At 43.8% G+C, this 16,757-nt stretch overlaps 1 protein-coding gene across 5 annotated transcripts in view; it reads right to left on the reverse strand.

The window, feature by feature from the left end:
• Positions 1 to 16,757, reverse strand: part of CELF2 (CUGBP Elav-like family member 2) — a 296,716-nt gene that overhangs the window by 100,600 nt on the left and 179,359 nt on the right. For all 5 annotated transcript variants that reach the window (XM_045535983.1, XM_045536008.1, XM_045536004.1 and 2 more), the window contains exon 3: positions 13,100 to 13,182. In XM_045535983.1, the coding sequence (XP_045391939.1) occupies positions 13,100 to 13,182 (83 nt within the window). The remainder of the gene's footprint in view (positions 1 to 13,099; positions 13,183 to 16,757) is intronic.

The raw sequence follows: 16,757 nt of genomic DNA on the forward strand, positions 1-16,757 counted from the left end.
AGCAAACGCTGGCCATAGTAAGTCTCAGTTTTATGTGGCAACAGATGATTCTGTGCTGACAGACTACCACCCAGGATGTCTGCTGTACTTCAAGTGCTTAGGAATAACCCTGAACGTGAAAAACTTCTCCAGACCCACAAGAAGTAAGAATGGAAAACAAGAACTCACTCAAAGGGAAATCTCATACTGCTCAGGGCAGATGACATTCTTTTTAAGCCTCTCAAATTACAAAACCATACATGTAATGTACAGCGTTCCTTAGTATGTGGTATTATATTCTACCTCTGCATTTGTGTGGTAGCTAAATTCTCTTTGCCAACAAAGTCTCTGAACCTGGATATTGAGAAACAGGGTAATAAATGCTTTGCTTTCCTGGGAAGGAATTCCAAGTCCCTAAAGGATGAAACAGCAGGGACTCCACGCTCCTGTGGTTTCCGCAAGGTGGAAATGAGCTGCCCAGTTCCACAGATTAACCCTTTATGGCAGAAAACTGCTCCTCGTGCTTTAGAATTAGCTTATCCTGGCCAGTAAAACTGCGCTGAAAACAGCACCATTTCCACTCACCCCCTTACAGTCGGAGACATACGGATTCTATGTAAGGCCCATTCAGAGATTTCCTAGCAGGTTTCTGAGTATGGTTGGGAGGCGAAAATCCAGTTGCCCATTCAAGGATGCTGGAAAACACAGACATCCTCATGACTGCATCTACTTCTTGACCTCCCCTCCTACACGGTCAGGTGACCCTACCTTCAGAATGTCTCAAAGTAATCAGGGAAGGTGGCGGCCTCTTAGCCACAGCGGATCTCTCCCTGGTACTCGCAGCGGGCGGCAGCGGCCAGGCCTGGCTGAGTACAGCGCTGCTCTAACTCGACCATGCGCACGTATCATCCAGGATGTGGCTTTTCTCAATGTTTAAAAATTTTTAAATTTTCCTTTTTGCAGCATACAGTGTGATGTTTTGATATTGACGCATTGTGAAATGACTATCACAGCCAAGCTCCTCAACACTCCCATCACCTCACACAGTTATTTCTGTGAGTGAGTGAGTGAGAACAGGTCTGGGGTGGGGCCGAGAGTCTGTGTTTCTGACACATTTTCAGATGACATCACGGCTGCTGTCCACTGACCACACTGTGAGCAGCAAGACCACGCTGTGCCCATGGGAGGAGAAGCAGCAGGGAGGAGTGTGTCCCTAATACATTCAGATGACTAATTCTCTTACAAGTGGTCTCAAACTTGCCTGAACCATTTGGAATCATTTGGGGAACTCTGAAAATACCGATGCCGGGCTCTCACCCAAGGAGATTCTTCTTTGCCTGTGTAGTGGCCGGGAATATGTAGTTTTCAAAGTTCCCCAAGTGACTCTGCTTTGCAGCCCAAGTTGGAAATCCCTGCCCTAGTTTTAGACACACATGGTCTTAAGTATTAAGGACCACTTCATCAATTCTTTATAAATTCATCTACCTCTGATGTCATTTTAGATGTATGGCCAGGAAGATTATTGTCACCTCTCTGAGTCTTTCTCAGAGAATGAAAATCAGACAAGGAAACACCAAATTCAACAGCCTCATGGCACAGAGTGCAATGCTACAGACAGGTGATTCGGGCTCTTTATTCAGATTCAGATTCTTTAACATGATGGGTTTGGCATAATCTTGCAGAGAAACTGAAAGGCCTGGTTTCCTAAAAGAGCAATTGGCTCAGGGTTAGGAGGAATGATCTGTTTGTCCCTCCTCTACCACTCACTGGCATGTGACCTGTCACCTGGCCTTTCTGGGCTTCAGTCTCCTCATTGATCAAGTGAAGAGCTTGGACATCACGGGCCCCCACAGCCTGATCTATCACTCGGTCTGGCCTATGTTCCCCCACACGTCCTCTCTTCCTCTGTGGATCCACCTAACATTCAAACAGAAGCCTATTGAAATTAGCTACAGGATTTCCTGGGCTTTTTTATTTTCCTTCCTGATGACATTTTGTTTCTGTTAATGACCTACAGAGGGTTCTACATCTGGCAACTTTGAGGAGCGATTTAGGTAACTCAGTGACTGACATTCTCTAATAAATGATAAAATGTATTTGTGAGGGTTTTTTTTTTTTGAGTTGTGATTATAGTTAGTGCCTCTATGAGCTGCAGAAGGAATCGAAGATAGAACTGATTACAATCTAGGCTAAACCTCCTGCACCTGCTTAAACGACAGCTTACAAACATCAGTAAATCATTAATCAGATAGCAGGAATGAATTAGGAAGACAGGATGAGGTTAGCCTGAATTAACTGACAGTGGTCTTTTACATCATACTCGTATTTAGCTGGAGTAGGTAAATTACCAGCAATAAAAGATATTTATCGATTTATCATTAGAGAAATTTTCTCTAATACATGTAGCCACTTTAAGTCTCTTGAACTTAGAACAACAGATTTCCAGTTGAAAAGGCAACTAGAATAGGAAAACACATGACTAATTTATTATTTAGTATTTTATTATTTATATGAGATCAAGTATATATAAAGCTCATGGCACAGTTCCCTAGACATAGTAAACACTCAATAAATGTTAACTATTATTATTACTTTTATTACTTGAACAATTATTTGTTCAAAATTATTTAAATTCTGAAAGCCACTGAAATACAGCAATCATGTAGACCACATGTTTATAGAACATGTGCTAGAAATATACCTACTCTGAAGTTCTGTAACTACTGTTCTGACTTTATACCTAGCATATTACATGTGATGACAGCAATTAATTTTCTATTTCCTAATTCCTATGACTTGTGGATAAAACTCATTGTACATTGGTTCAAAATATCTAGCAGTTTCCTGGTATATATTTAAACACATGCTCCTCTGAGGAAACCAGGATACTGTATACCTGCTGGCAAGTATATAAAGTGCTGAATTCCACAGATTAAAATACACCCTGTGACCCATAGTCAGTGAAGTTTCAAAGAGTGGAGATGAGTTTCCAGGGAACCTGCCCTGCACTCACATGGTTGTTCCTGTCCCCGATGAGGGACAGTGCTGTAGAAAGTGTCGGCCTAGAGATCACTGAGAACTTCCTGGTCCAACCCCAGGCCCGCAGCCACCAGCAGCAGCACCAGCTGTGACTCTCCCAACTAAGAGGCAGAGGTAACCTGAACCTCCGAAATACACCTGTCATTTAAATTCACCCAAGAGCAGAAACCACAACTCGATGACCAGAGAGCAGAAGCCACAGAACCTGCCCTAACGTCCTGGCTGGCGCTTCGGCCTTCACTCCTTACTGGCCTCTTGACGGGCTGGTGGGACGGAGGAGAGCAGGAGGCCAGACAGGCAGAGGGACAGCACTCGGGGCACAGCACCTGCTGACCCCGTGACCGAGACAACGGCAGTTGCTGTCTTCTGCGGCTAGCGAGGGGACCCTGTTCACCCAAGTCACACCGGCTGCGGTGTCTGCTGCCTGGTTCTCTGCCTCAGCACCCTCGTCTGTGGTGGAGTCTGGTTCCTGCTCGGACTTTGGCTTCCTCATCAGTACAACAGCTGCTTTCTAAAGGCCTCTGGGTGTTCTCAGGGCAGCGGGGTGTGGGGATGACAGGTGCCGAGACTTCTGGTTGTTTCCCAACTTCAGCTCTGTGCCCTGTCTGGGTAACAGCACTTCTGCTTCCCCTCCCGGGGGGAGCTCAGTGCCCGCCCCACCCTTCCTCCCTGGAGCGGGGAAGCAGAGCGATGGGGGCAGCTGGAGGGAGACAGGGCATTAGAATGCAGATGCTGGACTGGGACCAAAAGCCTGTGGCTGCCGATAAAGAAAAGCACCCTAATAACATGAATGCCAATGAGATGATGTTGGTAAAGCTACACTCCTCCAAAGAGGGATGGTGCATTTATAATCATTTTTACAAAGCAGTTCCTCTTACAGTAATGACTGTCTTTGATCCACAGCTTCCCCTTAGAGAGCTCTGTGTTAGGCATCTCACACCCAAGTTTCCAGCCAACACCTTGTCTCGTTCACTCAATGTTCTTTGTGACTCGTGCCTGCACAGCAGAGCACAGTTTCACATCTCGGGCAGAGTTGCAGCCATGTGTCCCCAGTGCTCTTATTGTGGCAGCACTGACTCATGGTGCGTGTATGTGTGCGTGCATGTGTGTGCATGCATGTGCTCACGCGTGTGTGCTGTCTGCAGCGCTGCCCCTGGGTGCCACCCCGTGCGGCTGGAACTGGCACGGCCCTGCTCTTCTGCACCCACTGGCGAGCTGCAGGAGGGGCTGGGGATTCCAATTTATTTTGTGACAGCTCCAAAGGGAGCAAACACAGTCCTCTGAGACCCTGTACCCGCCAGCTGGAGCCGGGACTGGGAAGCCTGCGCCCAGGGCAAGTCAGAGGGGACAAGAGCTCCTTGGCTTCTGAGTCCAGAAACACTGGTTTGAACCCAACTGCCTGTGAACTCACAGTTACCAGCTGTGTAATGCCGGACATGTTACTCATTCTCTTTGAGTTTCAGCTCCCTTGTCAGTAAAACGGGGCTATACAACATGTGCCTTGTGGAGCTGTGAAAATTAAGATACAGTTACAGAGCTCCACACGGGCAGTCAATAAAGGGACAGTCCACACCTTTGCAATGACAATTTTTACAGTTGAGCTGTGCTGGCCTCCCGAGTCATGCTCCTTACTCCCTGAAACCGGGAAGTGCTACGCCTACATCCACCCGACGAGGCCAACCTCCCAGGGAGTCTCAGTAACCGCGACGTCTAGTTCAGTCACTGCTCTGCTCAGGGAGGTCAGAGAAGTTAATTTAATCTCTCAAACCTCCGCGTCCTCGGTATAACAAGGTGAACGCTACCAATACATCACCTGAAATATTTTTAGAAGGGATAACAAATAAACAACCCTGTAAAGCCATTTACAAACACAGACAACTCACTTATCCATGTTACCTGGGGACAGGAATTAAACAGATAAAAGAAATCCACCAATAATCCTGAAACCTCATCAGGCTAAACACCCTTCCTTGTCAAACCCAGGCTGTAAACGAGGAATGAAACTGACTTGTTAGAGTCCATTCCCTTCCCTTTCCTTTCTCTGTTCCCTGCTGGAAGCTTTATCCGTGCAAAGCTCCCTTTGGTGCTCGGCCAGAGGGGAGAGCAAAGCAGACGCCCAGAGAATCTCAGGGTGGACAGTCAAACTCAAATGAGCCAGATTGTCTACACAAAGTGCTCTGAAATTACTAACCAATAACTGAAGCAAATCAGGTCACACATATGTAGATTTTTTTTTTCATTACCTAGGATATGACTACCGACAATACATAGACAGCAAAGAACATCTCTGCAAGATTGGAAAGAATAATTTAGTCCAACATTTTGCAGATAAAGAAAGGAATTTCAAGGGTTTCTAAGCGCTGGAGGAGGGGATGGCAGCGCAAATGTGTGTTTTGAGTGCTAATGGGACATAATGACAGTCAGGGACAATAAGGAGCATAAAAGAGAACATTTGTCACAGTGTCCCTTTCTGCAATCTCCCACACGTACTGTTTACTGTTTATCCTTTCATCTCGGTGGCCTGTGAGCAGTGAGAGCTGTGATGATATGGTCCTGAAATATTGCTTTGTTATCATAACAACTGTAATAGCTTGTGCCATAATACTAATGAGACTTCCCGAGCACCTGTGTCCAATGACAGTCTATGGCTCAAACTAGCAGAGGGACAGTGGAGCCTTCTTGCGCCCCTCCCTCCCCTGCACTAATCAGACCAGACCTGGCTGAGCTGAGCAGTGCTAAGTCTCCCTTTGCTCCCGGCCTCAGCTCCCCCTAGGTTGGCGATTCTCTGTTTCTTGGTGGGGAAGAACCCTGGCGCTCCCAGGAGAACCCTCTCCACACGTTCCCATGTCATATGTTTTGCTCATGGCCTAAAGCTCAAGGCTACGGACTGGCCAGCCTGGTTCACCTGGGCCTCGTCTCCTGAGCCGTGCTCAGCTCACACGGGAAAGATTCAAGCTCTGTCCACCACAATATAATATGTCCAGGTGATGCATTTGCACAGAAACGCCATACTCTAGTGACAGAATTTGGACAATTATCTACCTTTTTTTCAAACCTTTCCCTTTTCAACTATAGTAACTCCTTGCTCTGCAATTCCATCTGGACCTTTTAATCAAATTCATGGGTTCTCCCCCACCAAATCTTCTTTAGAAATCTTACCAACCTTTTGGGAACTGACGTCCATATAAGTGAACTTAATATTCCCAATTTAATCTTGTACTATCGCAGAGAAATGATTTTCTCCGGATTCGACTACCTCCCTTTGCCATGTACCACCCTGCCACACCCTCACATGGTGACAATGAGACACCAACAGCCCTCAAACAACAACACAGGGCACTTCTGCAGGTCTGATCGGGCACCAGTGCTGGGGCTTTTACACACATTCCCTCATCAGCCCTCCCAAAAGTCCTATTGACTGGGTATGTACTTGGGACTACGCTGTTTGCAAAACAAAGCAGTAACGCCTTCTGTTGAGTTCTAGGGTCAAAAAGTGGTGCAGGTGCTCCCCGTTGTACCCTGTGCAGGCATCTCCAACTTTTCCCTACCAAAGAGTCTCGATTAATTTTCTCCCAGACTTTCTTGTACTGAGTGGGCCATGTTTTAAAAGTAACTAGTTTTTCCTTTTGGTTAATCAAAGCCATGCATCAATAACTGCCAATCAAAGTTATCAAACTGATGGATTGCCAGTCCAAAGCAAAACCGCCCACTCTTCAGGTGGCATGCACAACTTCATGGCGGAATAGACGATTTCTAGTGGCCTTTTATGAAGTATTAAAATATATTTTCCCAGATCCCTGGGCCTGGGCCTGCAGACTGGGGCCCACTGGGCCAACAAGTTTCTTTTATCCTCCAACTTTCTCTCTTGGGATAAGCGGTGAGCTGGGAGCCATCCGGCCACACCTGGCCGAGCCTCCCTGGGCAGGGTCCGCACCTTGACCCTGCCCTGGCTCCTAGCGGGAAGGGACTTCTACACATACCCCTGCCCCCAGGGGACTGTCTGGAACCACACCATGGCCCTCTCCATCACACTCCTTAAAAAAGTCATCTTGAAGACAAACAAAATCCTTACTTTCGGTTTAGCTTTCATTTCTATGGGATTTAATCATTATATGAACACAACACAGACAGCAGGGGAAGGGTTTCTCTTGGGCGGTCCCATGAGGCCTAATATCTCAGCCCAGGCCAAATTCTGCAAATGTAAACATCCGAAGAACGCACACCAAATGGATGTCCCAATCTACACATTCCACAGCAAACACATTTTGCATGTTGCATTGCTACCCAAGAGCAGTCCACACCCACAGAACCGATCTGGAAGGAAGGATGCCCCATCAGGCATGTTTGGTCAGGGCTGAAGAAGCTTCCCAGGCGGTCTCCCGCTCAGCGCGCTCCTATGGTAAACGCAGGCGAAGGCAGGGATCGTCATGAACACAGTTCTCAAGCACCCTCTCACGCACCATGACTCAGCCATGAGCCGGATTCAGAGCACAAACAAAGGATTATAATTATACTCAGGAACTGAGACAGTTGATGAAGCCTAAAATAAGAAAGTGGACTACAAAGTAATTAAGAGTATGTTGTCAGGCCAAATAGAGAATGGGACTTTGTTATATATTCATGCATTTATTTGGACTGACACCCATACGTGCATGTGCGAGAATATACATAGACATATACGTGAACAGATCTGTGGCTATGAAACATATTATACCACTGAACACACATACATGTAACAAATACATTATACATTCATCCTATATTTTGGAACATTTGGAGTGTTTGTGGGGAGAATTATCTTTAAGAAAAAAAAAACTTGACTCCCTTGGAAATGTGTTATAAAACTAACCTATTTGGCCATTAAATATCTAATAGCTGTTTACTCAACATTTATGATGTATAAGCCTGGGGGCAGGTTTTGTTTGTTGGTGACTCACTTACAAAGGGCACGGATGCTGCTACTGTAATTCCCTAGTACCTAGAACAGTGCCCGGCAAACAGGAAAAACTCAGTATTTGTTGGATGAACGAATGAATGCTCTGTGTGTACCACATGATACAAGACTGTGAGCACTGACAACTGTTCATACAGACGTCTTGGCTGTGTTTCCATAGCAATTTTAAATAAAAGGCATCTGAGAAGAAACTTCACCGAACTTGGTCCAGTTTGGCGTCCATTCAAATGGGATGATTTGGGGGAGACATTTCCATAATACGAGCAGATGGGGGTCTTAGAGATTTTATGACAAAAAACGACAATGATGATGATTAAAATAATAATAATCATGGCCCTGAGAACAAAGGCCTTAAGTGCAGAATAATTAGGAGAGGGGGCTCAAAGAAAATGAGTACCCCAAAATAGAATAAAATAGGCAAACTGACTTTGGCCTCGGCCAGCGTCAAGTGGCTCTGCAGAGAAGGACAGACCCCAGTGTCCCGCTGCTCAAGAACACTCCTATGGAGAGCCGAGTTAAAGCCTGCCTGGGAGGAAAGTGCCACCCACACAGGTAAATTGCTTCTGCCAGGGCGAGCCAGGAAGGGGCCCATTCACTCCGTGTGGGTGAACACGCCTGTCCCACGAGGCCATTTACTTACAGCCTCTTCCTACCGGATCAGGCTCATTTGTTTTTATATCTCAACGCTACGTGTAGGCCTTGCTCACATTGCGTGTGTGATTATAAAACACCTTTCAGTATGCCACTGCTAAAATGAGCGCTCTAAACAAATGTTCTCTGAGGGCAGTAACTCCTTAATATAAACTGCATTTAATAAAACTCGTCGAGATTCTAGAAAGAAAAGGGTAAAGGCATATTCAGAGAGAATGTCTGGAAGAAACTTGCAATTAATATTTTACGAGACATTTAGATTCCATAGATTCCTCCTCCTTGCTGCTAAAATTTAAGAGCTTTTTCAAAACTGTATTCCTCTCTGTTATTACATCCTTAATTAAATTAATTTATACAGTGAACGCTCTAATGAGACTGCTGTAGATTTTCAATCAAAAAGCCTCATTGCTAGAGACAATATGTGTTAAGACCTTGAAAAAAAGAATGACATATGGCATCGTGCTGACACTGGCACAAGGATATTTGGCCCTGACATTTGACTATTGAAAAGATCTCGGCAGTTTTTCTGTGCCTCAGTAAAGGTCTTTATTTTACTTTATTTTTTAATTGAGCTAAATTAGGTCAAAGAAAACAAAACGAATCTTGCAAGCTGCCTTTACAAGGATTCCTCTCTGGGAAACACAATGGCAGACAAGGACATTTCTATAGTAACTTACTAGCAGTTGGGTTGTGCCTCCCTGAAACCCTAAACAAAGGCGGCTATCTCTAAGCCCAAGCTCACACATCATCCAAGTGAAGGCAACCAGAATTTGTCCAAGAACACAAGTGGCCCAGCGGCGGAAGAGCTGGTCCAATCATGCCGCACCAAACCCAGTGACTCATCCAGTAGCCCAGGCTGTGCAGACACAGCCAGGGTATAATCTTCAGGCTATGAAGGCACTACTCATTAGGGATCTCAAGGGGTGTGGTGTGTGTGTGTGTGTAACCGGTATTCCGTCAGAAGCAGAAAAGCACTAACGCACAAACCACATAAGTATTCATTACCTGTCTACTGTCCATCCTTCCCACTAGGATCAGCTAGAGGCCCGTCAGGCTTGATCTCTGCTATTTCCTGCCAAGACTTAGCTTAGTGCCAGGTACACAGTAAGCACTCAATAAATTATCATTTGGGATTCACAGATCTCCTGAAACGTCAGTCATTAGAAGGGGCTATCCCTAAGATCTGATCTGTTGCTTAAGCGTTAAGCAACCATTTCTAGAGCAGAGCGTCATCCAACCAAGGGAAAGACTCCCAGCCCCTCCCTTCCTTGCTTGCTTTGGGTGTCGAGATGTCAAATCTGCTCCCTTTATTTCCACTGTTTTATTTCTAGGACTGATGTTGCGCATCTCAGAGGATTTAAGACACGGTGTCTTTCTTGGTCACACAGGAAGAGGCAGGCTTGAGAAATGTGTCCTCACTTCCTCTGAGGACACATCTGATCAGGGCTCAGGAAGGCCCCGACCCTTCACCTCGATCCCAGTGCCCTACCCACCATGTAAAGGGTCTCTAGACTCCACAGGTGACATGAAAACGATGGTGCCTTAAATCAAAACCTAAGAGAAGACACAGTCAGTCCTATCAGCTTGTTTCTGCCTCTTAACAAACCAAGTTCTTTGTTTCCCTCAAGAGGAAGCTGGTGCAGAGAGGGGAAAGCAAACCCCTACACACTACTCTAGTTGGGCTGCAGGATAAAAGTTCCCTATGAAACAAAACATCAACTGCAGAAGAAAACTGCACAGAAAAAAAGAAAACCCAGCATTATTTGATCTTGCTTTAAATTGGAAGTTTTGGACACTTTAGAAAAAAGGCAGCAAGTGACTTTTTAATGGATTTTATCCACAGGAAAATGATTACAACCAGAAAAGCTTTAAAGTGTCAGCTGGTGATGCATTTTTCTTTATCCCTTTTATTTTTATTCATAAAGAAATTGAAGGCATATGGCAAAGTACATCATTAATTTCTTATTAATTTCATAATATGAAGGCAACCAGTTAAAATGGTAGTGTACAACTTTAAATTACCGAACTCACTTGGTAATATTTAATGAGAGATTTAGCACAGCAGGGTTTCTGTTAAATTAAGTTGTGCCTTCACATCACAGTGGGAAAACAGGTGTATATTGGTTTAGAATTATGGAAATGTTGACTAATTCCAAGGCTTGTAATCAAACAGCAAGGTACCCTGTAATATTTTTTTCCCAAGAATATGCATTAATCTTTTTATGTCTGGTCCCATTTCTTCCTGTCCACAAAAGGCACACAGCTGCAAGGCAACCACTTTCATTTTTTCCTGTAGCTGTTAAGGGTGATATTTACCAGATAAAGCTGCACACAGATGCAAGATATGGAACTCTGTCCTCATTTACCATATTTGAAACGGCAAAGGTGGCAAGTGTGTACAGCATAAAGGCTATTAGCCTTACAAATAAGATCTGACTTTTCTGATTTTCGTTTAACTTGCCTCAAGTAATTGGGCATACGAATGTGAACCAGATAAAAAGAAAACCAAAAATACTCCACCAACCACCTTTTCCAACTTCCAGATGACTGTCCTTAACAACAGGCCTCTAAAATCACCACCCCTGGATTCCACATGCAGAATTTTTTGGAAGACGAGAAAGACAATGTGCAACTTTTTTAAAGAAAAACCACAAAACATGCAATTTGTTAGCTAAGAAAAGAGAGTCAGATATCCCCAACCCAAGCACCTTTTGTCGCATTAACTCTGGGTTTCTTAAGAGTGCCTTCATGTGACAAGATCACACTAGAGCTGTGCTGGCAGAGGGGATAAATCCAAACCAACCAGGTTTTGCATTCACTTAAAATATGATGTCACTGCCATCAAACTCTACTGTATCTTAAATGCTAAATAACAATTCATCATCTCAAGGAATTTTTTAAAACACACGTAGAAGGGATTTTGTGTGCCAATTCCAGTAAAGCGTTTCTTTTTAAGAGAGGGAATACAAAGTGGTCTTTGGGTGTGTTTGGGAGGCTGGGAAATAAGTATTTTCTTCTATTGTTGGCCGAACCAGTGAGTACTTGCTTTGGTTCTTTCATGCCATAATGGGACCTAACACTGCCATCTCCTAGAATTTTCATTGGAAAAATTCCACTTGCATGGAGAATGAAGCTGAAATACTACTACTTTCATTTTCTTTTAAAGTCACTGAGCCTTAACAAAGGCAGGCTTATTAAGAACCACCTTAGTGGTTTCGGGGAGAAGTAGTTAAATTGGGAAGGAGCATTCTGATATCACACACTTGCTTTTTTGAACCTTCTATTCTTTGATCTCCTCACATGAAAAAGGGAAAAGCAAAGTGGTATGATTTAAGACCAAGGTTCATAACCTATTACTTTTGGGCGATTAAGAAGCTAACATTTTGAAAACCTTTTGTTGAGCATCTTGCCACTACAGATTTACAAAATTTTCTTCAGTGGATCTAAGGTGAATCACATAAATGCTACCTCTTCCGTGGGTACTGGGGGCCGCAATGCTTCCATGTGAATATGTCAGTGTGTACACACACAGGTGTCGGGGCACGTGTTCAGAGATGGATAAATGACACCATGTTAGAATTACACCCTGAAAACATCATGGACATTACGTTATCTTTCTTTCATCCTTATCAAACCAGGTTTCAGTAAAATCATTATCACTGCAGTGGTTACCACAGGTTCTTCATTATAACTGATGGGTGTTCATTACAATATTGAATGAACTCATTGCTGATATTTGGGTCAGTAGGGAAAATACTCAAACAACATAGGGAAATGGATCCTAGCATGAAATATATGAAAGTGCCACAAAACCCTTTAGACACAATGTATTCTGATGAAGCTGTTACATGCAACGTCAGTTCATTTCTAGAGAATTGTCCTAACCATCAAACATTACCAGGAAGGAAATGGAAAAAAAAAAAAAAAAACTGTAAGCATTATATTTTCTGTTCTGTATCAACATGAAGCCACAAATTGGGCATTAAAAACATTGACTTTGTTAACCACCACTGACTGTTTAGAAACCATTTGGAGGCTTAATATTATGGCTGTACAGGGTACATTTTGTCCTTTCAAAAGAAAATCTAAAGACGAAATTTGAAAAGGGTCTCCTGGGGAGTAAAAAGCTTTTCCTTTTCCATTTGCTTCTCTTGTGTGTTGGGTTTTTTTCCTTCCCCCTTTTTAAAATCTTAGCCCACCCAATACTCTTTGGCAGCCGCTGCTGCCCAGTGGGGTCACTCTGATTTTCTAACCGGGGGACACGCTCTTTGAGAGCTCTTCCCGTCAGCGTGAATGCCAGGGCTCCTCTCTGGGCCGGCCAGCTGGCTTGGCGGCTGCAGGGAACAAAGGGTCAACACACACTCCTCAAAAGACCAAAGTCATTTTTGGCACTAAGAGCCCATAACTAGAACCTTCAGTTAAAAGGACCATTTTCAAGCAATAAAGTGATTCTGGTACAAAAGTAAACCAACTCACCCCAGGTAAAGTTTTAATATTGTGCAGTGCATTCTGGGCCTCAAGTGCAGCTTTTCTTGTATAAAATGTTACGAAACAACAACCTACAGAGAGAAATGAAAAGGTTTTAGAAATTTCTGTGAATGCTTCGCTTAGATATAATGGAGACTGTGGCGAACAAACAATCTACTTAAAAGGATGCACAATTTAAAAATAATAAAGCGTATGAGAACAGCAATAACATCTCAAGCATTTACCTGGTGCCTTTTCGCCCTAAATCATATTTATTAGCTTTACCCACGTTGGAGTCAATTCGTAACTCTGTGCATCAACTCTGTGGAATACAGCTATTCAGGAATGAGGGTGGGAGGCGGCAGTGGGGTAGGGGAGGTGTTAATGGGATTTGTGGGTAGCAGTTACATAAAGTATTTAATCACAGTAACAACAGCATGAGCTTACAGCAATTATCATTTTCTTAAAGGGTAGCTTCTCTAGAACATCAGATTTTTGAAACGCTTTCTAAACTCAAAGGTAAGACAGCTGGATTATAAACTTCCTGGGACGGTGTGTTATTTTTTATCTCCGCCATAGTACGTAATGCAAAGTTCTGTACCAATGACACTCAATACTTGTTTGCCAAAATGAAAGACTATGTTTTTACCAGTTTAGAAAATAAGTTACAATACAGGTTGGTAACATGCCCAAACAGACTCTGCCCATGCATTAAATATGGCCGTGGCACACACACCAACTGGCAACCACTGCAGTCCTCATTTCCAAGAGCACAGGGCGTCCGGGCCCCTCCAGGGCAGGACAGCATATACCCTCTTTCCAACCAACCTCCTCCTCCAAAGAAACGGGCGTTGAAACCTTAGAGCATTCCTTCTGCATGCGTCCTGAATGATGGCTCACACCTACTTCAACTTGATGATGAAAGTACCGGTTAACAATTTGTTAATCAGCATATACGTATAATAGTTTCTCAGCACAACTAGGCTTGGGAAAAGGGCATAAACCAAAGCTTTAGAGATTAAAAGAAGAAAGATACTACCTTTGATCTGGGCAGCCTTTGGTAAGCTGGGTTGAGGTAAAACAGAGCGATGCCCTCGGCAAGACCCTGTATATATTGCACCTGAGCTGTACTAAAACAGAGCCAGACAGGGCTGCAAGAGCTCTGAGAGGTGCTCATACAACAAGCACATCAAGCAGCACGAGAAAAATGCCCAGCACTTAGGCACCCACATCGTTTCTATTTAGGGGGATGATGCAAAGTAAGACAAAGAGCACAAGATGACATGGCTGCAGAGCAGGGAGCTGGCACCACAAGCCTTGGAAGGTTTATAGTCACGCATCAGCATTCGGATTTCTCCAAATAAAAACTCATTCAAAGGAGCAGGGGGGAAAATAAAGCACAATTCCATGCATACTGCATTCTCAAAGACATCTAAGATGCTTCCTCCCCATTTGGAAAAGAAATCTGGAACCTTGCCCTCTTACACTTGATTATTTGGAGTCTAACGATTCGGAGTCTAACAAGATTAAATAGGTACAAGACCTTTACCCTTTGCACAGAGTAGAGTATGAACATAGCTGCTTGGCATTTAAGAAACGCCATGCATTTGTGCACCAGAAACCTTATCACTTGAAGGAGGAAGGGAACTGAAAATTATGAAGTTTCTTGAACAATCATAGATGGATACTGGCCATTTTTACGTGCGCTTTTCTTGTCAACCGTCTTGGCTTCTTTGACTAGAGTTCATTTGGCCATGCTGCCTGATGGTAGATTTTTTTACTGAAGACATCAACTTAACTAGTGATTTCAGCTTCACTGGCCCCAGAAAGCTATAGGAATGGCTTCATAGCAAGGAATAATTTTAAACAGAAAAGTCAAGCCCCAGCTTCCAGTCATCATTTTTAGAAGAAGAAAAACACCAACCATGCTTCACTAGGCTTGGAATAGATATAAAAACAAGACAAGCCTTCTGAATGCTGCTAACAGGCAGAGTCTCAATACACTCTCCCCTCCCTCTCCTGGGCTCACGGAGTTAGCTTCTGGATAAGGAACAATGGGGACATTCTGAACTTCAACCTCATCTAACAATCAAAGTTTTCAAAAAGAGGCAGAATCTGATACTTTCAAGCTGGCAACTTTTGGGGGTGAGATGCTTAAAAAAAGATTTAGTGATGGAGCAGTTTGCTTGACCGAAAGGAAGGAAATTAAGGAAGAGTAAGCTTGGGAGATGAAAAATAAAGGCCAGTTTGGCCAGGCCCGAGTCCAGAATGAGAAGTATAGGGTGGCCTGAAAGAACAGTAAATGACAGGCAAATTGAAAAAGGAGAACTAAACACAATGATAAGATAAAAGCAACAAGGAACAAAGAGGATGTAAACTGACAGACTCGCACGTATGTTGGGCCAATGTTAAGAGCTTTGACCAACACATACAGCGGTCTCAGGAATAAAAGACACTCCCCTGCCCCAGAAGCCCAAACAAAATCCCTGCCATTTCCCACTACCTGAGAGTCCACCAGGAAGGTGCAGTCCATTTGCTATTTAAATATTAAAATGCTACCCTTGAAGGAATAGACGTATAATTGTTCCTAGTTATTAGGTCTCAGTGTGAATCTGGCTACTTAAAGTGCTTTCCTCTTGAACAAAGTTCTTAGTGAAGAGAAGGTGGGTGGTTTTTGTCTTTTGTTTTTCCGAAAAGGAGATACCCCAAAGCTCAGACTCATTTCATCCAGGGTCCACACTGCCTGTGTGGTCAGTATGGTGACATCAGGGATTTATCACTAGAGGTCCCCTGCAAGCTCAGTTAAGAGCTATGCATCACTCTTAACTATTTCATCATACCCATTTAAACAAAGATTCCTTAAGATCACAGCAACAGCAGTTCTAGCTTCAGAGTGACAGGTAGGAGTACCTAGTAGATAACACTGGTGATACACCCCTCACTGCTCCTATGCCCAACCCAACACAGCTCAGCTCCTGGCCACTGTGCTTGGCAGGGGTGCTTGGAGCCTTTGTGCAATTCAAACACAGTGTCCCATCTCCAAGTGGGCACCAGTCCTTGCCACAGCCCATTGCTTGGCGAGCAGAGTCTCACCTGGATTTCTACCACTACTCAGGCCTCAGCTGGGCAGCCCCATGATGTGATCAACTCACACGTGTCTGGGGAGCCTGGGACAGACAAAATGACCGGGAATATTATCCTAACAGTCTTCTTTTGGTTTCATACCTTTAGTTGTTGAATGACTTAGTGGAAAACACCTTACTTTTCCTGTACCTTACCTTAGTAAAAACCAAGTCTGCCTAAAATCCTCCCCAAAACTACATGGATATATAGTCAAAAGTGTTTCATTCAGAACAAATAAAAAAGAGCCAAAATTATTCTTTACTTTCACTGAGCTGAAAAAGTCTTATGCTTCATTCAGCATGCACAATGATTCGCTTCACACACACAGCGTTTGGTTAAGTTATCTTCAAATGTGCAGGGTAAATACAGACCTCCAAATTTAAACAGTCACTTTAGATATAGTAATTAGTGTAAAGCCCTAATGGGACTTGAGTTTGTACATTTCCAGAAACTGGAATGTGTCTGAAAGATTGCTGTTGCTGTGAGTGCTCTCCCAGCGAACAGCCATAGTCTTTTTCAAAAAAATCCATCTATCACTTAATAT

The sequence above is a fragment of the Lemur catta genome, chromosome 1 (genome assembly GCF_020740605.2).
Source record: "Lemur catta isolate mLemCat1 chromosome 1, mLemCat1.pri, whole genome shotgun sequence".
In the NCBI taxonomy this organism is placed as follows: Eukaryota; Metazoa; Chordata; class Mammalia; order Primates; family Lemuridae; genus Lemur; species Lemur catta.